This window comes from Numida meleagris, chromosome 1 (genome assembly GCF_002078875.1).
Source record: "Numida meleagris isolate 19003 breed g44 Domestic line chromosome 1, NumMel1.0, whole genome shotgun sequence".
NCBI lineage: Eukaryota > Metazoa > Chordata > Aves > Galliformes > Numididae > Numida > Numida meleagris.
Window position 1 is genome coordinate 1,011,475 of NC_034409.1, and position 23,398 is coordinate 1,034,872.

The 23,398-nt window shown below is 47.9% G+C and overlaps 1 protein-coding gene across 4 annotated transcripts in view; it reads right to left on the minus strand.

The window, feature by feature from the left end:
• Nucleotides 2,164-23,398, minus strand: part of UBE2H (ubiquitin conjugating enzyme E2 H) — a 45,871-nt gene continuing 24,636 nt past the window's right edge. For all 4 annotated transcript variants that reach the window (XM_021384250.1, XM_021384249.1, XM_021384248.1 and 1 more), the window contains exons 3-7: nucleotides 22,380-22,454; nucleotides 14,841-14,880; nucleotides 14,489-14,541; nucleotides 11,361-11,489; nucleotides 2,164-6,577 (exon numbers count right to left, since the gene is read on the minus strand). In XM_021384250.1, coding sequence (XP_021239925.1) covers nucleotides 6,453-6,577; nucleotides 11,361-11,489; nucleotides 14,489-14,541; nucleotides 14,841-14,880; nucleotides 22,380-22,454 — 422 coding nt within the window. In that variant the 3' untranslated portion in view covers nucleotides 2,164-6,452. The remainder of the gene's footprint in view (nucleotides 6,578-11,360; nucleotides 11,490-14,488; nucleotides 14,542-14,840; nucleotides 14,881-22,379; nucleotides 22,455-23,398) is intronic.

Sequence of the window (23,398 nt, forward strand, 5' to 3'; positions counted from 1 at the left end):
CCCACGGCTTTGGGATTTGGGGTGGGTAAGGGGCTTGGGGCAAATCTGCTGGGCTCAGCTTCACCTGACGGTGAGCCCAGAGAAAACAAGGAAGAAAAATGCCAAAAAAAAAAAAAAAAAAGGAAAAAGAGCTGAAAACCAAAGAGCAAAGGGGAGAAAAATGGGTCAGAATCCCCAGTGATGGGGTCAGGCACAGCCGTCCCCCGCCAGTGCACCATGCATTAGTAATGGCCACCGATCCCCTGGCGCTGACGGCATTTCTTCCAGCGAGAGGAACAATTGGGGCCGTAACTGGAGCCAGCACGGGGCAGGTGGAGGGGCTCAGGTGTCCCCCGCAGCCCTTGGGGTCACCTGCCTCAGTGCCAACACGGAGATGTGCATCCCTGGGTTGGTGGTGTGGGTATCGCTGCTGGGGTGGCATCTGGATGGGTGCGAGGTCCTTTGGGCTCTTCTGGGTTGAGGAGAGGTTCTGGATGCTCATGGGGCTGTGAGATCCCAGAACCTGCTGTGACATGGAGATGAAGTGTGGGGGGATGGTACCCAGAGCCCCATCGGGACGGGACCAAAACCCGCTGGGATGGAACATGTGTCACATGGGGGTGGTACCTGGAGATCCACTGGGATGGAACCCACATCATATAGGGAAAGCTCCCAAAGTCCTGTGAGATGGCTCCCAGAGCCCCCATAGAAAAGACACCTGAAGTCCCATAGAGATGGCACCCAAAACCCCATGGAGATGGCACCCAGAGTGCCATGGGGAGGAAACCCCAGACCTCCTGGAGATGGCATCTAGAGCCAAATAGAAGACACCCCAAACCCCAATGGGCATTGCACCCAAAGCTCCATGGAGTAAACAATCAAAACTCTATGGGTGTGACACTTGGAGCTTCATGGAGAAGACCTCTAAAGCCCCATGGGGACGGCAGCCAAAAAATCCATGGAAGAGGCACCCAAAGCCCCATGGGGATGTCACCCAGAGCCCCATGGGAAAGATCCTCCAAAGCCCCATGGGGATGGCACCCAGACCTCCATGGAGGAAGCACCAAAAACCCATGGAGGTGGTACCCAAAGCTCCGTAGGAACAGCGCCCACGCCTTTTTCGATGCCTTTCATCATGGACACAACTGGGACAGGGTCCCTCTGTACCCCCAGCATAGAGCCCCAAACCCCGCCTGCCCCGTACTGGGCAGAGTGGGAAGCGACTGGTGTGGCTCGGGGGCCACCTGCTGGGCAGAGGGGACAGTGTCACCTCCTACCCCCCCAGCTGTCCCTAAAATACCCATGATGGGAGGAGGACAGACAGAAGACACGAAGTGCCCCCTGCCCTGCTCCCTCTGCAGGCCAAAAGGGACAAAGCCCGCCGGTCTGGTGGCTCCAATTGGTGGCAGTGGGGTGGGATGTCCCATTGCCACCTAGAGGGCCGAAGGTGGCAGAGGGTGTCAGGCTGGGTGCTGGCAGCAGGTGGCACTGGCATGACACGGATCTGCCACTTTGTCCTCAAAAGCGATAAAAACCCAAAGGATTTTGGGGAGCTCCAACACATTTGGGACAGCAGCTGCAAATTAAGCCGGGATGGGGACAAAGGGGACAAGCCAGATGTGAGACCATGGCCCAACAATGGGCCACATCCCCTTCCCCTTGTCCTGTCCCACAGAATGCCAATGCTGGGGACCTCACATCCCTATGTGCGTCATCCGACATCCCAATCTCCATCCAACATCAAGCCAAACCTCACGCATGGGATTTAGGGATGTGGTGTGGTGGGCATGGGGGCTGGTGATGGGTTGAAGATTGGGCTAGATGATTGATCCCAGAGGTTTTTGGCAATGAGTTGACTGTCGGACTTCATGACCTTGGCTGGCAGTCTTCTCCAACCTTAACTATTCCATGAGTGGGCATGGTGGAGACGGGTTGATGGCTGGACTGGATGGCAGCCACAGAGGTCTTTTCCAAACCTAATGGTTCTATGATTCTACAGAAAACAGGCGTGTGCTCAGCATCCAACCCCACACAGCCCCATTTTCAGTCAATGTAGGGTCGGCCTCCATCAGCCAAGAGCTCATCCCCAACCCAAAAATGCCCCGTGGGTGCCGTAAATCCCACAGATCCAAGGATGTGGGGCAGAGGATCCCTTCCTGCACGAAGCTCAAGCACCAGGCAGCCTTTGAGGTATATACATATTTTTATTTTAAAAAAAGTTTACAGTTCTGTCATTATACACAACTACCGGAGAGGTTATACTCTTAGAGAAGAGGCATTTCGTCAGCGGGGGCGGATGTGCCCACTACATCACAACGCAAGAAAAAAAAGGGGCGGGGGGGGGGAAATAAAGAGTTCAGACTCATATGAAGGGCAAAACGCCCCGATCTCTTCAAGTATCACACGATAGGTACCAAATACAGTCAGTAAAATAATGGCCATTTCTCACGCTGCAAACACCCCTGTGAAAGTGCCAGTAGAACTTGGGGCGAGCAAGAAGGAAGAAAAGAAGTGGTGAAACACCTCCGAGCCTTCCTAGGATGGGAAGAAGAGCCTTGGATGTGGGGCATGTGCTCGTCCCAGTCGAGGTTGAGTGGTACTGAGCTGATAGCAAAGCTCTGCTCCATGCTGCCTGCAAAGCAAAGCTATGAGATGGCCGAACAAAGCCATTGGGGAACACATCCTGTTGACATCGAGGAGTTTCCAGTGACCAAAGCTATAGGATGAACAAAGCCACTGGGGAAACATGTCCCACTGACCCCAAGAGATGGTGTTGATGACACCAAGGAGCTTCCAGTGATCAATGGGATGGAGGAACAAAGCCATTGGGGAATGCATCCCATAGACACCAAGGAGTTTCCAGTGACCAAAGCTATGGGACTGGGGAACACATCCCATTGACACTGAGGAGTTTCTAGTGACCAAAACTATGGGATGGAAGAACAAAGCCATCAGGGTGCATGTCCCATTGACCTCATGGCAGTGTCAGTGATATCAAAGAGTTTCTACTGTGGGATGGAAGAATAAAGCCATTGGGGAAGCATGTCCCACTGACCCATGGGACGGTGTCGATGACACCAAGAAGCTTCCAATGACCAATAGGATGGAGGAGCAAAGTCATTGGGGAATGTGTCCTATAGACATTGAGAAGTTTCCAAGAACCAAATCTATGGGATGGAGGAACAACGCCATTGGGGAACATGCCCCACTGACCTCAGGGCACAGTGTTGATGACATCAAGGAGCTTCCACTGAGCAGTGGAATGCAGGAAAAAAAGACACTGGGGAATGCAACCCACTGATCCCGTGGCAGTGTTGATGATACCAAGGAGCTTCCAATGACCAAAGCTTTGGGATTAGAGAACAAAGCCATTGGGGAAACACATCCCATTGAGACAGAGGCATTTCCAATGACCAAAACTATGGGATGGAGGAGCAAAGCCATGGGGGAAACATGTCCCATTGACCCCATCGCACAGTGTCAATGGCATTAAAGAGTTTCTAATGACCAAAGCTATGAGATGGAGGAACAAAGCCATCGGGAAACACATCCCGCTGATCCCAAGGGACAGTGGTGATGACACCAAGGAGCTTCCAATGACCAACAGGATGGAGGAAAAAAGCCCTTGGGGAACGCATTCCACTGACCCCATGGCGCAGTGTCAAGGACACCAAGGAGCTTCCAATGACCTTGCTGGTGGCTCATGCACCACAGAGAAACAAAATCCTCAACATCCAAAAGGGGGAATCGATGGTATCAGAAGGCAAAGCCTGTTTCCAATTCAGCACCAAGGTTTAGGATCGGGGAGCTCATCCGAGAGCGGGGACGTGGGTATATGGGTAGGGCTGGCTGAGGCTCCCATCGCTGCAAGAGAGCACAAGGCAATGACAATACTGATTTCTGAATGATAATAATGAAAAACAAACAAACAAACAACCACCCTCAAGATGAAAAAAAAGAGCTACCATGCTGCAATACGGCTCCACCTTTTCCTTCCAGTCTACACACGTGGTTTTATTTACAAGCTATTAGGTAGGGTGGGGGGAGGTTTCCTTCAGGAGGAAGACTTGGAAAAAGAGGTGAAAAATGACACAGGAGAAAAGGGGGAGGAAAGAAGAGTAGTGCCAGGAGCCCTGCACCGGGGTCAGGACATTGCCAAGCACAGATCTGCAGGGAACCTCTGCTTTGCAGTGCCCTGATTTCACAAAACGAGGGGAGAACGTGCGAGCGTGATGCATTAAAACAAAGGTGGGAGGGAGGGAGCAATAGGGTTAACCTGCAAAAAGAAAGGGGATGAGGTAATTAGAACACTGTTTTTATACAATATTGAAAAAATACAAATTTTTATTGTGTTTTTTTTTTTTTCTTCTTTTAAACTGATATCACCACCCAGCACTTAACTCTACTCCTAAGTAGCACCTACAGTAAAGGTTATAGCACAAGCAAACTGCTAGGTCAGCAGGTAAGCAAGGTAAACAGTGCCAGCAAATGTGGCCCCTCCCACCCCAAATAATGAGAAAACAGCGTGCTAGATAAGAGTTAAGTACACCATTACATGTTAAATAGTTAATATTACCCTTCCAACAAGCCACAAATGCTAGATAGAGAACTTCAGCACAGTCACTAGCCACAGCCCTACATTACTGATTTAAAAGAAAAAAAAAGAGGGGAGGTAGGGGGGAAAGGGGGAGAAAAAAAAAAGGAAAAAAACCCTTTGCTTCATGCCCGTAATTAACATAAAGGAAATTCTTCGTATATTTTTTATTAAGGAAAATCATGCTAAAGCAAAATGACACTTTATGAGTTGTTTTCTCTCTCTTTTCTCCTCCAAAACAAAATGAATTGATTGTGCTTTATGAATTAGAAATAGGATTGTAACCTTCCAACCCCACTGACCGGTGGCGGTCCTAAAGGAAAACATGACTGGGAAAACCAAAATGTACCGATCCCACATCCAGAACACTGCTCAGAGTGGCACGGGGTGCATCAGTTCCCATGCACCGTCCCATAGGCTGCGCCACAAATTAAAATGTCTCACCCAAACCCCTCAGGAATCCCCCCAAAATACAGCAGGTCACGTTCAGGTTTAAAATCCATCTCCGCTCCGATCTCCGACGCACAATTATCCAAATTCAAGTATACCAGCATCCTAGGTAGACATTTGCTCCGTCCCGTAGCATTAAAACAAAGAAACGCAAATCTCAGCTTGCTGAAAGACACCCAAAGAAATCAAACATCTCATTCCTGGAAAAAAAAAATCAGAAAAAAAAAAAAGAGCAGATTCACTTGCTTCCTCAATTGGTGCTTTTTTTAGCCTTTTTTTTTTTATTATTATTATTATTATTCATCTCATTTTTTTTTTTCTTTTCCTAGATCACATTCTTTGTTAACTTTAAGAAATTTTAATCCTGTTGTACACACACAAGCAGATGGCTACCAAGCTGGTGCAGAAGGGGAGAAAAGGAAAATAAAATCGGTGCCGATGGATTCGTGGACTACGGCCAACGGGGCCCATCTCTGCGGATCCGAAGCTCTCAGCACGGCTCGTCCATCTGATCAGAGCCCTCGTAGGAGATGCAGGTGTGTGCAAGGTGTTCAACCATACTTCAAGCAAGAGGAAAAAAAGCAAACTTGGAGCCATGAAGGGCAGCAGTTTCGGAACTATGACAAAGGAAGAGTCGGGCTTCACATGTGCTCCAGCTAAACCGAAGAGCATTGTTTGTGTTTAATTCCTCCCCAGCAAGGGAACAGCTCGTAATCCAGATCAAAGAGAAACATCCAGATGAAGGCTCCCAAAAGTCCCAAAAGCGGATGGACCAGTGGTTGTCAGTCCCTACGGTTCAGAAGGGCAGGCAGGAGTCCACATATAAAAACGGACTTAAAATCCAAGTCAAAACTCTTAAGCTTCAAGGCTCTGAATAGCTCCATGCATCTGTGCTGGTTCTATTGAACGTTTTAAATGGGACTCCGCATCAAATACCATCAGCAAGGTTGACCTGAAGGAGCACCTTTCATTCCACTGTCTGATCTACGCAGTTAAGTAGAGCATCCCTCAGATTTACCTTAGAGAAAACGTCGTTCCATGCAAGCATCCAAGGTGGTGTCTTTGGAAACATCGATCGGAAAGCAAACATCTTTGCTAACTCCCTACCTACCAGGGCAGCTGTTTGAGCTGACAGTTCAGTAGCACACAAGTTGACTTGGCCAAATGGAATCTGAATGCATGCATTTGGGCTGCATATTGCTACCAAAATGGAATGTGGGAATATGCTATGCACCTCGGGTTGAGAAATGACCAAGAAAAAAAAAAAATCAAGATCTAAAGGGTGATATATATATATATATCAATGCTATTATTCATAAAAACCTTGTTTAGTAATAAAAAAAATTGCTTTGTTTAAATATGAATATTATAGTCTGCTTCTCATGGTTAGGAAATTAGAGTCTCTCTGAAAAGCAGGTTGCCTCTTCTACTACAACTCCATATCTTGAGCTTCGTCTTCCGAGAAGTCAGACATGGAGCTCTCAGACGAGCTATCCCCGGTGCCTTCTTCCTGCTCTTTTAGTGCTTCTTCTGTTGCATATTTCTGAATGTATTCTGCGTGTGAAAGAAAAGAAAAGATGTGTAAGCAGCATATACTCAACAGCTGGAGGATGGCTTAAGATTGATCAGGCAACACTGTGTTTGGTAAATCTCAAAGTATTGCAGTTACCATAGGATAATCTATAGCAGGACAGATTACAGCACTGATAACAGGATCACCACAGTCCTCAGACCCAAGGCAGCACTGCCCAGCAGCAAGGTCTGAAAATGCTCCAAGACCATCCTAGAGATGAATGTGAAAACACATGCAATCTCTATGCTCCCACATCACTGGCACACGGTCATAGCTAGAAACAACCTAAATCCTCCCTTGGCTGGCTTAGCTCACATTTGCTGTAACAGGATTCCACTTACTGCTGTAATGGAAGAGTCTGTGTTGACCTAGAAAACAAGCTTGAACGCCATCAAGCCAACACCACTATTCTGCAAGTTGTGGATGCCCTTCCAAGTGAACTACTCTATGACTCTATGATGCTTAAGGTCCCTTCCAACCCAATCCACTGCATGATCTTTAAGGACCCTTCCAACCTATCCCATCCTATGGCTCTATGATCTCCAAGGACCCTTCCAACCAAACCTATCCTATGGCCTTATGATCTTCAAGGACCCTTCCAACCAAACCCATTCAATCACTCTATGATCGTTAAGATTCTTTCTAACCCAAGCCAGTCTAGGATTCTGTGATCTCTAAGGTTCCTTCCAACGCAAGTCACTCTATGATTCTACAATATTACATAGCCTGAGCTTAAAAAATTACGACCCGAGAGTTCAAGCTGAGCTTTTCCCTGGTAGGGAAAAAGCATGTTCTCCACGGGACTGCTTATATACTGGGGCACATTGGAGCCATGGCCACACCAGTGCAGCTGGACTCCCTTCCCAATCCAAGTTTGGGAGAGAGTGTGTCTAAGCAGGCTTGGAGAGCAGAGACAGCTTTATCTCCTGCAGCCAGTTTCACATCAGCTGTAGGATTAGCCAAGGAGGAGCTGCAGGGAGCCCAGAGCACTGCAGGTCAACAAAAAGAAACCATGTCTCACAGTAGGCTCCAAACCATGCCAGCTCCAGGCACCCAGAACCACAAACTGCAGCCAGGAGCCAGCAGGAAACCATGCAGAAAGCAGAGAAACTGGTTTAACTGGGATTCCTGCAGGCAGGTAGAATCACCACAGTCAGCTGTGGCTCGTGCTGCTTTTCCACACAGAGAGATGGAGCAGAAAGGTAACAAATGGATTGAACCAGGCAGATTGAGTCTGGGAGCTGCTTTCTTTCCTTCCTGGCTGAATGAGGCTTCTGCAACATCCCCTCTGAGATCCGAGGAGGATCTGGTAACCTGTGCGCTGAGGACATCTCCAGCAGAGAAAAATCTATTTGTTACCTGCATGCATGCTGAAAAAGCAGCTTCAGAGTATGAGCAAGTGCTGAAACTGCAGTATCCCAACAGCACATCCTCCACATTGCTCTGCAGGAAGGAGAGGGAGCTGTTCTCGAGCTCTTCTTGGGGAAGTTCAGTTGTGAAGTTGTTTTCTTTAAGCTACTAAAATGCAACAAACCATCTTTCAAACAGCAACACTAAAAAGTGAAAGGGAATATCATCATCCCTTTGTGCTCAAAGATGAGTGCCCGCATGGAAAAGTGCATAGGACAGACCAGTCCCAGCCTTGCTGCCTCCCAAATTGTGTATTATTTAATTCCTTCCCAGGGAACAGAACTTGAAGACAAACACTTCGTGGAGCAGCTGTGGCCCTGGCAGAGCTGCCCTGCCACGGAAAAGCTTTGCAGGAGAGCTGGCTGAAAGGTGCTTCCAAGCATCTCCATCCAATGACGCACACGGTTTCAGTCTAACTGTTTAATACACACTATTAAACCTGCCTGCTCCAACGACAGGAGGAGCTGTTCCAATCTGTTTTACGAGAAAACTTGTAAGAACTGATAAAATACTCGAGGCAGCCATGTAAACAAGGAGCACTTGAGGGCTCTCCATGCAATGCAGAGAGACGTGGGATCACTGGAAAGCTCTCGGTGAACAGAGTGTGGACTGGGAAGCAGTTTTGAGCTCTGTCCTTGGGCCCTGGGGACCGAAATTCCCCTTCTGAGAAGGTGCTTGCACGTGTTATCGTGGTGCCTGATGTCTCCTACCTGTAGCAGAGAGCAGAGACTGGGGCAGGGATCCCTGCCAAAAGAGATGGAGGCTGCAAAGTGAAAGCAAATGATGTGGCAGATCTAATTAAACCTAAAGATGAGAAGAACCAGCTGAAGGGGGGACAGAAAAAGCAGAGATTTACATGGGAAGGTGGGCGGGCAATAGGCAACCAGCAGAGATGAGGAGGTGGGATGATGCCAATAGGACACATTCCCTGCTGGCTATTCTCCCTGTAGCTTTCCAGAAACTGATTTTCCCTAGAAAAGAGTTATATACCCAGATAAGATGCTATTTCTTGCACAATCCACTAAAGGGAACCCAAGTTCCTTCACTATATCTTGCACAAGTTCCTTTGTTGCAAGACTTGGGCTGTCCTGGATGACAAAGGTAATTCCCTTTACTGGGAACTTCAGGTGACCCCAAATCCAGTGGGTTTGGGTATCCCCAGGCACAGTATTTGGCAAGCCAACCTGCTTAGGACCACCAAGAAAGGAGATCTTAAAAGAGAACTTGGCTCTGTGTTCTTCCATTCCTTGATAGACCTGAAGCACCTAATGCTAAGCACCACATTTTCCATCTCTGTGTCTGCAATATGGACAGATATTTACAAATTCCATGATAAATCCTTACTTGTTTGGGTCTCACACCAAGAACCACAGCAGCCACAAACCTTGTGCGACATTAACTCTAAGCCTGTCTCTTCACTGCCACATCAAGCAACTGCTCTACGTGCCTGTAACTAAAAAAATGAAGGAAAAAAGCAATACATTATTTATTTGCAGATCCTGAGCTTCCCAGAGCAGAGAAGCTGTTACAATCCACTGCCTCAGCTTTAACATGTCCAAGGCTATTTTTAAAAACGCTGCAAGATCAGGAATGACAATATTTAGCTCTATCCTGTACTTGTCACGCAAGCCTGGAACGAGACAGGACACTTGGGTACAGGGAACATGAGACACATTTTAAGCACTTAAACCTCCTCCCAGATCATCTTCATGGTCGGTATCTGACTGTCGAGATGGAAACAAGGGAGCAGACTCTCCCATTTAGCCTCCCCCAAGGGAAGCCCTCAGCTCTTCCCTGCAGCACCTACTGTTGGTTAGCATCAGTCTCATTGCTTTTTCCAGGGTGCATCTGTCTTTTTCTTTTTTTCTTCCTCCCCCCCCCCGGTTCATTAAAGCACAGAGGACACCCAAAGTGTCCCTTCACGCTGGCCTTGGAGATTTCATCTGACAAACAGCTCTGCCTGGAAGCTTGTTTCCTAAGAAGAAAAAGCAATGGGCTCCAGGACACCAAACAGGGCAGATCTGCAGAGTAGTTCTTCCCACCCCGTCACGCAGCTGTCAGAGGAATCAAAGTGTGCCAAATAACTCTGTAATTTAAATCAAGCCTGGCTTGACCTCATTTATAGTTCCACCCTTGGAGTCATGCGGCATCACAACACAGTGAGTCGAGGTTTAACCGCTCTGCAGTGACGTGGCACCGGTGATGAAAGGACTCCAGCACCAAACCCCACCTCCTTCTGGGCTACCTGTGCTCCCTGAACACCAGGGATTTCACAACGCTCCTTCAGGAAGCTGCTGCCCCATCTCACGTGGGAGGATGGTTACAAGGAGGCTCTCCTCGCTGAGCAGGACCTGCAAAACCTTCCTAGCAGGGCTCCCTGGATCAACAAGCCTGATGGTTATTCAGTAACCACCAACCACCCAGGTGGTCACAGCCTCTATTAAAAACAAACAAACAAACAAACCTAAAGATGAAATCTGGGCCAGAGTGCAGATTAAATGCTGCTTCTGTCCCCTGGATCAAGGTACAGGAAGTCAACCCACTGCTTTTGCCACGGGCCCGTTGCCTCTGCTCCCACCTGCATGCAGCTGATCCCAGGGAGCTACTGGCTCCTTGTTTCTGACTTGTTTCACCTGTCCTTTCAACCCTTCTGGGAGCAGCACCCTCACAGGCTGTGCCAGGGCTCACTCACCCCCAGCATCCCTGTTAATGTTCAGCCTAGGCTCCCTTAGCTGAGCTGCAAGCTTGTGACCACATCCTGCTCGTGGTGCTCACAGGATAAATCACTCCTTTCTTCCCTGAAGGCACCTTTGACACATCAAAGCTTACAGCCCCACTCAGTGCTCTAAATCAAACTCTCCAACTCCTTACCTCTTGTCTTCAGAGAGATCTTCAAGACCACCTCTACCCCATTGCATCCTTCCAGACATTACCAATTGGTCTGCAGCTTTCTTTAATGGCACTCCCTGAACAGGATAGGGCACTAAGCCTCAGCTGGAGTAGGAGGTTGCAAGGAATTTGCTTGGCATTTACTGAAAATTCCTGCTCTGTCACGGTACAAAACTGCTTTCTGCAATGGTATTACTGACTCCTGCTCTCAGATAACTTCCCAAAGAACTGTTAACGAGCTATTTTCCATCCAGTAATCATGAAATGGGTATTTCCACTTAAGCTGATCACTTTTCCATGTTCCTTCCTCAGTCACATCTCTTTTCTTCTTGATTGTTCGTCCGATCTCTAAAACAAGTGGGGCTGCTGTAATGGTAACAAATGGGAACGGGCAGAAATCTGCAGCAAGGACAGCCCCCGTTCCCCTAGGCTGAATCACACTAATGCCACTACTGATGCCCTTACCTTTAATTTTCTGTTTGTACTCTTCTGGTCGGTGGAGGTACATGGCTGCAGCGTCACCATTTAGAGGATCTATAGGGTTGGGATAGGCCAGCAGCTGGGGCAGGAACGATTCAAATATATTGGTGAGATCTGCAAGGGAAAGACAAAAGTTGTTCACATCCACAGACTCAGAGTTGGTCTGAATCACTGCTCTGCAAGCACCAGCACTGAGACAGCAGCACGAAGTTCTGAGGGTAAACACACTGAAAATCTGAAGTTAAAGGGGACTGCACTGGGGAAAGCAAACAGCACCACGCTTCCCCACCCCTGCATGAGCTCTTCTCCTACTTCTGCCTTCTTCTAAAACTGCTGTTTTATGTGCCATGACCACATCACCACACCTTGAACCCAAAATACAGCCAGTGATTTAGATGATGGTGTGCACAGAAAGAGCAACTAACCAGCCCCCAGCCCAAAATAATTCACAGGATGCAAGGAGGTGACATGAACACCTCGGTGCCAGTTGGCATCTGCCAGCAAATAACCCACAACAGGAAGCACACCTCTGGTCCTGATGAGTAACTGAGGACACACGAAGCCTTCTTCCCACATCCCTAAGCCAGCTTTTTTGTGTGGTGTTAAATACTCTGTTGTTAAAACCTCGCTACCTCTTTTATCAAGGTCCCCATGAATGAGCACCCCTATGGAGATGCTAAATTCAACCAGATGTGACACAGGGCAGGATCCTCAGAACCTTCAGCTTTTGGATTCACAAAGATGGGTGGGCAACAACAGCGAGTAGAAGAGGGATCCTAAAGTCAGAAGGGACCACAAAAAGAATGACAGTGCTCTGCAAGAATGTGTTATGCCGCTGTCTTGGGAGTGGCTTGTCCTTTTTTAATTGTCATTATTTGTAAAAGAAACCTCAGGGATATGCCCCTTGTTTCAAACAGCCAAAAGCAGCACTGGTTTAACAAGAACAGTTTGAATGTGTGCAGGAAGCCTAACAATAGCACTGAGAACCTGATACTTCGTTAGGGAACAACAGGGAATCTGACCACGAGGTCCCATGACTTTGCTGGTAGCTATTCTGGGTCTCTTCCACCTTAGTTCCTCCTTGAATTATCTGGCCCATTTCCTCTGCCAGAGCAGGAGTGCTCTGGTTTCAAGGGGTAGCACTGCAAACAGCACAGCTGTGCTGAGAGGCACTGGGGAGTATGATTTCCTCCCTTTGACGGCACATACAGGAATGTAAGGAGGCAAGGAGGCAAACCCTGGGACTGAAGAGATGGATGGACCCTCGTGGTGTCCTGACTGAAGGAGCAGAGTGAATGCAGTCATCCCAGCACCCTCCCTACAGCTTCAAGGCATCCTGCAGCAAAGCAAGGGAAGACTGCAAGAAGAGGACTGTCAGAAGATGCACTTTGCAAAGCCAAGCTTCACCACCTGCTGTGGAAGGTGCTCTGCACCAAATACAAACCTGACGCTTTCAAGTTGCCTTACACCCATATCACCCACAAAGAGAAATGCAGAAGATTTCTGCACGCTTGCTGATATTAATAATCAGAAGCAGAGGAAATGCCAAGTTATTCCTTCTACCTTCACGAGCAATAGCCATGATAAAAGCTCATTTTTTGGAAATAGTGCAGAAATCCCACTGTGACTGCATGAGCATGCTGCAGAAGAGGGCTGCTGTCTAGATGTGCTGCCCAAAGCAGAACTCGGGCTGCCAGAACACAAAACCAGGGTTACACCAGAGTGATTTCCTTCTGTTCAGCCATCCCCGTGATCTGCAGGTGGCATTAAAGCTGGGGAACAGCAGCAGGCATTGCATTAAGGCGGGTTCTGCTGCTAAATGAACCATATCGGTTGTTCCCCAGCAGAGGGCTTGGTTTGCTCACAGCTTTCATTCCTCCACCTCCCATCACATTGCCCCTGGATGCAGCAGCATCTCTTCCTTCATTAACACCACCTCTGGGTCACAGAGCTGATCTCTTACAACAGAACTATGCAAACTGTATGCCATGCAAGTACAGCACAAGGACTTCGGGCGTTCTGTTCAGGTGTGAAGTTCAACAAGTTGCTATAGCAATTTTGCATCCAAGATTGACCAGGTTTACTATTTCCTTACAAACTACGCTTGTGAGGAAGGCGAAGAGGCTTGCCTCTCTAGCAACTGCTTGAAAGCTCCAGCTTCCGTAGGTAAAGTCAGGGTTTCACAGGAGGAAATGAAAGATTTGAAGTACACGTTTCCCTGAGTACTGTCCCACAAAACAGAGCAACTGGAACACCTGAAGAAGCCCACAGTTATTTTAAATGCAACCAATCAAGTTGCACCAGGGGAGGCTCAGGTCAGATAGTAGGTAAAATTTCTTCTCTGAAAGTGAAGCCGGGCATTGGAACAGGCTGCCCAGGGAGGTGGGAGAGTCACCATCCCTAAAAGAGTTCAAGGAGATGGCACCTGGGGACACAGTTAGTGGGCATGGTGGGGATGGGTTGGGTTGGACGTGGTCTTTTCCAACCTTCATGATCCTATGGTGGCCATGGTGGGGATGGGTTGATGTCTAGCCTAGATATCTTAGAGGTCTTCTCCATCCATAACGATTCCACAGTATATTCTTTTCAACAACTTCTTTCCCTAGGTCCTGTTTAAACGGATCTCCAATTACCAGCTAACCTTTCTACATCTCTAAAAATGAGATTTACAGCCAAACACAACCTACACGGTATCATCGTTGGCAGAAGTGGGATCACAGACGTGTGCCCAAAGCACACCAGTCCAAGTGCACATATAAAATGTGGCTGGAGCTGGGTTTCACTTTAGATACAGCCACTCCCCTCTTTCAATGCTGAATCATCACGGGATGATATTGTGCAGCTGCCAGCCACCACCAAGCAACGGACCGAGTGATCCTTTGTGAAGTTCATGAAATTTTATGAAATACTTTTGCCTCTCTGGCACAAAAACAGGTTACAAAAGTGTTTTCACGGGGAAATCTGACTTTTCGTGGGATCTTGGCTCACTGAGGAATCTCAAATTTAAGTAAAAGGAGTTGGCCTAAGAGCATCCGTATCCAGCAAGCTGCCTTATGTTAACACACTGCAGAAGTGTACCCACGTGACTGGCTTCAGGGAAATGCCAAACTCACCATAGAGAGCCGTCCAGGTTTGATTGATTACATCTAGACATACAGTTCCTGACCTGAAACATATGGAAAAGATGGAATTAAACACAAGCGTGCTCGGAAACACACTGTGGATTTAACCTAATCTATTCCCCTTCCCTTGCCCTGCCTTCACCCCACTCCTTCAGATAAGGAATGATTTACTCTTACCCTGGAGCTAACAGTAAGGAAGTTAACTTGAGACAAGATGCACTCTGGGCTGTTAGATTAGATGAAAGCATGACCGAACTCATTGGCAAACTACTGCCAAGCTGTGGACACAGTTACAGTCAGACAAAATCCTGAGCAAAACCGCATGCACGAGGGATTTACTTACGCTTCATCGATGTTAGGATGGAAAATTTTATTCATGAATCCTGCGAAGAGACACATTGGTAAATAGCAGAAAACAGCCACAGCCTTTTTTTTTTTCTTTTTAAAACCAAGAGAAGTCTGGGATTTACTGAATGAGGGCTCAGCGTAGTAGTTTCAGATAAAACCCCCACTTTGCCATATATAACCGTGGAACCTTTACAAAAAGCAGGCAGCAGGGTCCTAAGCCATTCCCCTGAACTTCACCCAAACCCCAACTTCGAGCAGAACCACAGCACAAATCTTGAGCTCAGCAGCTTCCTTAAGATTATTATTTGATAGTGCTTTCTTTGTCCTGACTCACAAATTAAGTTGTCAAAAATAATTCCTGTGGCTTTAAGAGTTATGAAATCATGGCAGAAGATGCCTCATACTTTAAGACACCTCTGGTTGCTGCTATCAGATATAAACTCATGCCTTTCAGTCGTGTAATTCAACCTTGAATTAAAGACAGGACCCCAAAACTCACCTCCTTTTCCCAAAAATAGAGCTTATAAAACAAGGAGATAAAAGGGATTATAACATGCTACACTTGGCACTAGAGCCTGTATACAAGTAGAGTCCATCAATAAAAGCCAACCCCATCTACCCCGAAACCAAAGTTAAGAGTTTCAGCCAATGACTGAGAGCGGATGCAGAACTTTGCTCCCAAACCCTTCCCTTTCAATAGGAAGAAGCCAACAAACCCCGGTGAGGAACATGTCCCCATGCAGAAAGGACAAGGAGCCGGGACACAGAATTGGGTTCTCCAGCTGGTTCATTGGAAAACGGACGGCGTGTCCCGACGTACTTCTGCTCTGCAGAATCATTTTGGGATATTGACTCAATCCAACCCCAAAGCTCCTCAGAACACACCCATGTTCTCTCTCCAGAGCAGCAATACCTTCTCCTAGGCTCTGTCTAGCCCTGAAGCATCACTGATGGAGCCACTGCAGTGAGTGACAGCGTGGTTCCCATCTGGGTAAGAGCTGACATATGGATTTCACTGCCTTTCCTTCCATGTATTATGACACAAATATAATTCCGTGTTTACTCCTACTACCCGGGCTTTGCATAAACACAACGCAAGGCTGAAACGCTGCCTGAAAGCAGAACCATCTCTACAAGAAGAACAGGGAACTGCATGCGCAGCCCCACGTTCACAAGTGGCTTTCAGGACCGCCCCGTGATTTAGTTTGAAAAACTGAAGCAGATTTAAGAAGGGAAATTGCAGTTCCATCAAATATTTACGACCCGGTGGCTCCCGCAGGTTTAAATTGGGTCACGGATCCACTGTGCCATGCAGAGGAGGGATGCAACGAGCCAACGACCCCAACGTTAAATCCTGTCTGTTTTAAGGGGAAAAACGATAGTTTTGGAACAAGCAGGAGAGAAAACAGGAGAAGGCACAAAGCAACAAGAATAGGATAGGATGATAACGTGCAGACCTGGATTAAGTGCTGTCTGGTCTGGTTTCTGGGATGGGAACAAGAGAGATAGGGGCAGGCATCCCTCTGCCTCTCCTCATTGGGGTTTTCTGATCTCAGCTGTTTCCTTCCATCTTCCACCACAGTCTACAGTTGGCTGTGCTGCACAAAAACCTGTATGGGTTTTAAGTTGACTGCACCCATGCTCCAGTACTGAAGCCAGACTCGATATCCAGAGATGAGATCAAGCAGCTCCTGCACTAGAGATTTACAATTCTTTGCACCTTTGCATTTATCCAGGCAAAGAACAATCCCTTCCTTCACACTGTCCTTGGTCTCAAGCTGCTCACACTAAATAGTTGCTTATCAAGAAAGAGCACAAACATCCTCTCCCTGCACTCCTCGTTTCCTCGGCTGCTGCTACATCTCACAGCTCTTCAAGGTCCCATCCAGCCCTAAAATCCAATGTTTGGGTGGAATTCCAGCAGCAGAGGGACTGCAGCCCACATTTTCTAGATGGACACGAGGATCCAGGATTGCGTCTGAAGATAAAGCAAGACTGCATGAAATCTGTATTGACAAAAAGCCTCTGGGTGATAACAGGGAAAAAAAAAAGATTAAAAAGAACATTTACAAAGGGGTTGTACAACAGAAAGAGACATATCTGTTCCACTGCTGGAACTAATATGCAGATGCTGACCTTCAGGAACAGCGATATTTCAGCAACAGCCCTGGAGTAATCAGCCCTTGGGTTGACAAAGTCTTTGAAGAGAAGGGTGCCTGTATGTAAAAAGTCAGCTAGCTGGCAGGCTGTCCACCTTCCCTTGGGGCTGCCAACACATAACTTCCATACGGCTCTACAGCTGGATATATTCCAGTGGGAACTGAAGTTCTCGCACCGAACTCTTGCACTGACCTTGGATGACCACTGCTCACCCGTGTGTCGGCTCGCCTTGCTCATGCACTACGGCAAGTTGGACATTTCCCCCTCTGAACGACTGTGACAGCACGTTTGTATCTATGTGAAATTTCTTCTCTGGGAACGGTCCGGCATTGGAACGGGCTGCCCAGGGAAGCGGTGGAGTCACCATCCCTAGAGGTGTTCAGGAAATGAGGAGTTGTGGCACCTGGGGGCAAGGAGGTGATGGGGTTGGTGGTTAGACTTGACGACCATAGAGGTCTTCTCCAACTCATCAGCAGAAGAGCTTGTGTACAGCACAGGGAGGACACGAGCTGGGTTTTCCCTCTGCTTTTGGTTGAGAGACTGCGGCAGGAGATGGAAGAGAGGTCATGAGAATACAAGTGCCCCAGTGCTCCCTGCATTCAGCTTGAAGGCTGGGATTGATGGTCTAGTAATCCCAGATCTGCCCACCGCGGTCCAGCACTCTCGGGTCAGTAATTTCTCACCGGCAAATGAAAGGATATATGTATTTTTTTTAAATTAAATCTGGAGGCTAGGAGCTCATCCAGAGCACTGAGTCAAATATAATCTGCACCAACTGTGGAGGCATTCATCAAGCGGTGGCAGGAGGGCCTGCGGAGCATCAGCTCGCTAACAGAAGGACAGTTTATATTACAGCACTCAACTTTTAGGAGCTTTTCAAAACAATACTATAAATAATTCGGCAGCAGCTTCACGAGGGGGATATCAGGACAGAAAAATACGGCTGGAGGTGTTGGAAATGGTGTCAGAGCTGTAAACCCCGGGTCCTCTGCTCAGTGCAAATCACTTTTTGGAAGCAGAAAGGCAGAAGCACCAGTTCCTAAGCTAAACGAGCACAAAGCGAGGGCCCCGAATCGATTCGTCTCATTGCTTAGGTGCACCGTCACCTGATGCCCAGACTGGCACAGAAAGTGGGGAATCTGTGCCAAATCAGGCTTGAAAACACCTACCCCATTTTGTCAGCCCGCTCCCATTCTCTGACTGTAGCAGGAAACCTGCAGAGGGTGCACAGCGTGCGTCAGAGCAGAGAGGAGACGGGGATACAAGTTACCTCCTGGTGTCTCATCTTCCCCCCTGCACAAAGAGAAGTGCATTCGGGGGAACAAACGTTTTCCCATTGCTTATAGGTCAGCATCGGGAGCAGCAAGAAGTGACTCACGAAATTCTGAGCAGCAAAACGTAAGGTGATCCAGAGAGGAGCTGGAAGCAAAAAAAATAGCTGCAGTTTAAAAGAAAAATGAAGCACGGGCCAGGAGAGATCTGGCAGAGCCCGGCTGGAGCTGAGCGCTGTCTTGTTCCTGTATGGCTGCCACCATCTCTTGTTAGAGACGTACACACGTACAAAACATATGGAAGTTGTGTGTGCACTTGGCGTTTTGTTTTGGAAAACGCCTGGGAGAAAAGCAAAACACAGAGGAAGGATACCTGCAGAGAACAGAGACGGGAGGAAAATGAGAGCTGTGCATAGATATGCAGAAGTTCTTGGAGAAACTGAGGTCTCTGAGCATGCTGTACGCTAACTTTGATATCTGATTACCAAGGAATCAGATCTTTCTGCCTAAAATTTCTGCAGATTTTTTAGCAATAAAACACCACGGTGCTCCCAGGTTCAGGCTCCCACGTGCCCACCGTCACTGCTCATCTAACGTGATGCTCACAGCTAGATGCTCATCACAGCATCTAACAGGGCAGGACGTACACTCTGCACTTCTCCCGTCGGTGTTTGTGGTATCAAAGAGCTCTTGGCGGGGATAGGGGCAGATTAAAAACATGCAAAATTGACACAAAGTGCTCTCGTGAAGTACTGGAAGTACTGCTCTGAGCTCCCACGTCACAATTCCCCTTCGGAAAAGCAGGAACAGAGCGGGCACAGAGTTCCCCTGAAGATAACAAATCCCAAAGGGAAGAGGGGAGCAGCGAAGCAGCGCCAGCTGAAATGAGAAACAACTCGAAATATATTGTCTAGCAGAACGCAAAAATGGAAGCAAACATCGGGCAAAGGGAGCGCTCTGTGCCCTTGGAAGCACGCAGGGATATTTACATCAATGGACAAAAGCATGATGAACAGTGTCCAGCCGTTCCAAAAACCGACCTGCTATTTTCCAGGGGAGTTGGCTTCGCTTTAACAGACACATTGCTCACGTTCAGGAGGTCTGCTTGAATTTCAAAGGTGTGGATTTGATGACCGTCAGCAGAGCGAATCTCAACAGGAGAGCTCACTCAAGCTCAGTGTCAGAACGAGAACGCTGTTCTGTGCAGGTGTGCACCCTTCTTTTCTTTTTTTCTTGCTAGGAAAAGACATGCAGCACCCAGGTAACATGCAATGGCACAGCCAAGCCCGAGCAAGGAACAGGTGCTACCAGAAATACCAGCTGCACCCTGGGGACCCTCATAGGAACTGCTCTTTTCACATAGGTCCCAAGGTGGTTTGGCTCTACAAATGCATTATGTGCATTGTCAGGAGAGCACTGTCCCTCAGGTGGCATCATTTAATTGGCGACAGCGATAATTACCAAGCTGAGAAAGATGGGAAATGAATGCCACGCGTGTTTGAGATGGGAGCTGAGGATGGGACGAGGGAGCAGAGACTCAACAGGCGGATGAAGACTCTTTCAAGAGACCACAGCATCCTCAAAGGCAAAGAGGACCACTGCTCTTTTAGGTTTCGAGAAAAGCTCTACGTCATCACAAGCCCCAAATCCACTTTAAGAGCCTCTTCTGTTCAGCTGCGTTGAGCACACATTAGAAGAGAACACAAAGTTGTGCTATGCTACGTCATACCCAGAGCCACGCTGGGATAAAAAGCAATTAGAAGAGATCAGAGAGCAACGATGAGCAGCCATTTTTCACAAGTGGCTTTCTAGGATGGATGGATATGCTTCCAGCCATCGAGCTATTTGCTGCAAAAAGCCAATGCCATGTTCAAGAAAATGTTAGCCTACAGCTCTGCAGGAACAAGGCAAGCTACAAGATCAGTACTCCAGCTTTAAGCTTTGACATAAAAGTGTAACATATTAAAGGAACAGAAGCTGATTTTTTTTCTATCCTTTATACATCCCAGTGACTTATACAGACTGTTTGAACTCTATGTGTCACCGCTGCAGTGGCATCTCCGCAGTGCTGAGAACAGAAGGGCTGCAGGCAAGCTACATGTGAGCTTTAGATGACCTTTCTGTCCACTCTGGGGCTCCACCATCTCTGAAATCCTTCAGATTCCTCCCCACTAACTCCTACCCTGCTTTATGCAGAGCTCAAACCGCTCGAGGGCATCTGGGTTGGGATATTCGTGCTCCCTGGAACTGCTCTCAGATAACGGAGAGAGAAGAGGACCTTGTCTCACTCCTGAGCTCGCTTCACACTGGATTCAGCGGGCTGGAGGCTTGCTTGGAGTTATCTGCACAGCCCAAACTTCATGTCTGCCTATAGGAACAGTGCTGCGGAGAGCGGAGCGGCCCAGAGGAAGGGGCTGAGACGTTGCTTGACCCTGGCTGCCCCGAAAAGCTGGGCTGGAGCAGCTGAAACAGGAATCAGGCAATGAAAAACAAACCTTTTCCTGCAGCTGGTGGGGAGCTTCCCCGGGTCCTAGTGCTCCCACTCCCCCAGCTCCTCTGCCTTGCAGCTGAGCTGAGCTCTATGCCAGCCCTCGATCTAGCATCGACTGTTTATTCAGCCTGAAACCTAAGCTGCACTCTGTTCTGCCCGGGAGGGAACCAGCAATGTTCTCCTGGGTGCCAGCGACGCAGCCCTGCAGCAGCACTCAGCCTTTTGGGCAGCTCAGCGAGAGGAGCCGTGCTTTCAGCTGTACAAACAGAGACTTGGAAGGCGACGCTGGAGGGTCTGCTGAGCCCAGGATGAGGTAGGAAATGGATGGAAAGATGCTGTACTAAAAAAGGAAGACATTAGAAGGGACAAAGCAACTCAAGAGCAGGGATGCAATGCAGCTGGGCCAGCTCTCAGCCCAGGTTGCCTCTAACTCCTCCATACCCCAACACCCTGAAGTTAAATCACCAAAAGGTCAACCTTTCAGAACAATAACTGAAGCCTAAATCAAAAGCAATACAAATGCACAAGAGCCTTGTTCAGCTGCGTTGGCTTCCCGGGGTACTGGGAAGAAAGTTTGGTTTTTTTTGCATTAAGTCAACAAGCTTGATTGGAAATACACACGGGAAGAAAGAAAAATGCCCCTCAGGAGACTTGCAGCAAAGCATTTAACAACAAAGAAACCAGAGCTTAGGGTTTTGTCTGCAGCCTGCTCATGTCTAGGACTGCCAGTGTGGCAGGGCCCTGATCTGCATCTGCTTGTGGCAACAAGAAGTGACAATGAGTGGCACTGAGTAACGCAGTGTGCATCTCAAATCGTCTCCAGCTGAAGAGGTTCACAGGAGATTCCAGAGCTGACTCAAGAGGAAGCACTGCACTGTCACTCAGCTGCGTGCACGCTGCTGTGCTTCAGGTTGCCACAGAAAAAGAAAGGTAAAAGGGGTGAAAACAGCGCTGCTCTTCCCCAAAAGGCACAACTGACTGTGGGAAGCAGACATTACATCTCACACTCGCACAGGATTTTAAATAGATGGCACTTGCAAGTGAATGTCTATTTTAAGAAAGCAGCCAATACTCATCAGCTCCAAATCAGGATGTTGATATTGGATGGGACCCATCTGGTCCACCCCAAACAGTCACGTTCCCACATCACTTCTCCCAGTTCTTCAGTCCCCTCTGATGCCTTGAGCCACAAGCACACCCTTCCAGGAAAAGAAATGCCACATCACCGGCTTACCAGCACTTATTTTGCAAGCCAGAATATTAAAATAGACCCTTCGTGCATCTGCTCCAGTTTTTCAAGCCAGAGTGGCTATTTGCAGCCTAAACGATTGGAAAAGTTTGGTACTAGAAGACATCTGAGTTAGATCACCGTTACCCAAGGACAAAGATTTATGGATACGGCCTAAAGAACATTTCCTTATCAAACTTCCTATTTGCTCTCTAAAGTTGAACAGGTCCAACCAGTCTGGCCAGCTGCAATTCCTCTGCTGATAGGTCCCTGCTTCTATATTCTTCCACAAAGGCATCACCTCGTCCAGCAGGACAACAGCTTCAGCCCCTGCCTTCGTTCCCAAGCACTTCAAGGCTTTGACAGAAAGTGATTATTGGTTACCTATAGACGGGGATTTGAAAGGGTATTTATCAGGAAGGTCGACTCTAACTTTCCATACTCCACCTTCATATGGTGCTGCAAAGAGAGAAACACAGGTATTAGACACACCTCATAACTCGGGAGAGAATAAATAGAACTACAGCAGTAAACATAACACATCTTTGGAGGAAGACTTAGTCCCATCAGGGGGTAAGATTTCACACTGAGCCTCCTATGGTAAAAGCCTTCTGCCTGTACTGTCTTACAAGAAATACTGGATTTTAACTTATACTGCAAAACATCTCTGCACAAAGGCCCAAGAGCCTTATTCTAAGCAGAGAGTTTGGAATAAGCTACTTAACTTTAGAGATGTTGCTAAATTAAGGCGTGCTGGAGTCCTGACTTGTAATCTAGTCAATGGAAGAGCCACTCTCATTACCAACTCCACAAAAATTCAGACGATGGTGATGCAAAATTTAATACAAGCCAGGTCTGGAAGAGCTAAGGATTAAGAAGAGCAGTGCTGAAGGTCACAGCAGAGGGCTTGTGGTCAATGTCCAAAACTGCTCAGCAGCAAGGGGTGGTTGAACTGCACTGCATTTTCCCCACCCCTGAGAGATCAACCTTCAAGAGCCACCATCCTTGGATGTCTCACTCCCACTTGGATCTGCTCATCTATTCCTTCACTCCAGAAGGACAGGTCATGGCACTGAGGGACATGGTTTAGTGGGCATGGTGGGGATGCGTTGATGGTTGGACTTGATGATCACAGAGGTCTTTCCCAACCTTAATGATTCTATGATTCTATTTACGGATATGGTTTATTGGCCATAGTGGGGATGGGCTGATGGTTGGACCTGGTGATCACAGAGGTCTTCTCCAACCTTAATGATTCTATGATTCTATTTAGGGATATGGTTTAGTGGGCATGGTGGGGATGGGCTGATGGTTGGACTTGGTGATCTTAGAGGTCTTTCCCAACCTTAATGATTTTATGATTCTATTTAGGGATATGGTTTAGTGGGCATGGTGGGGATGGG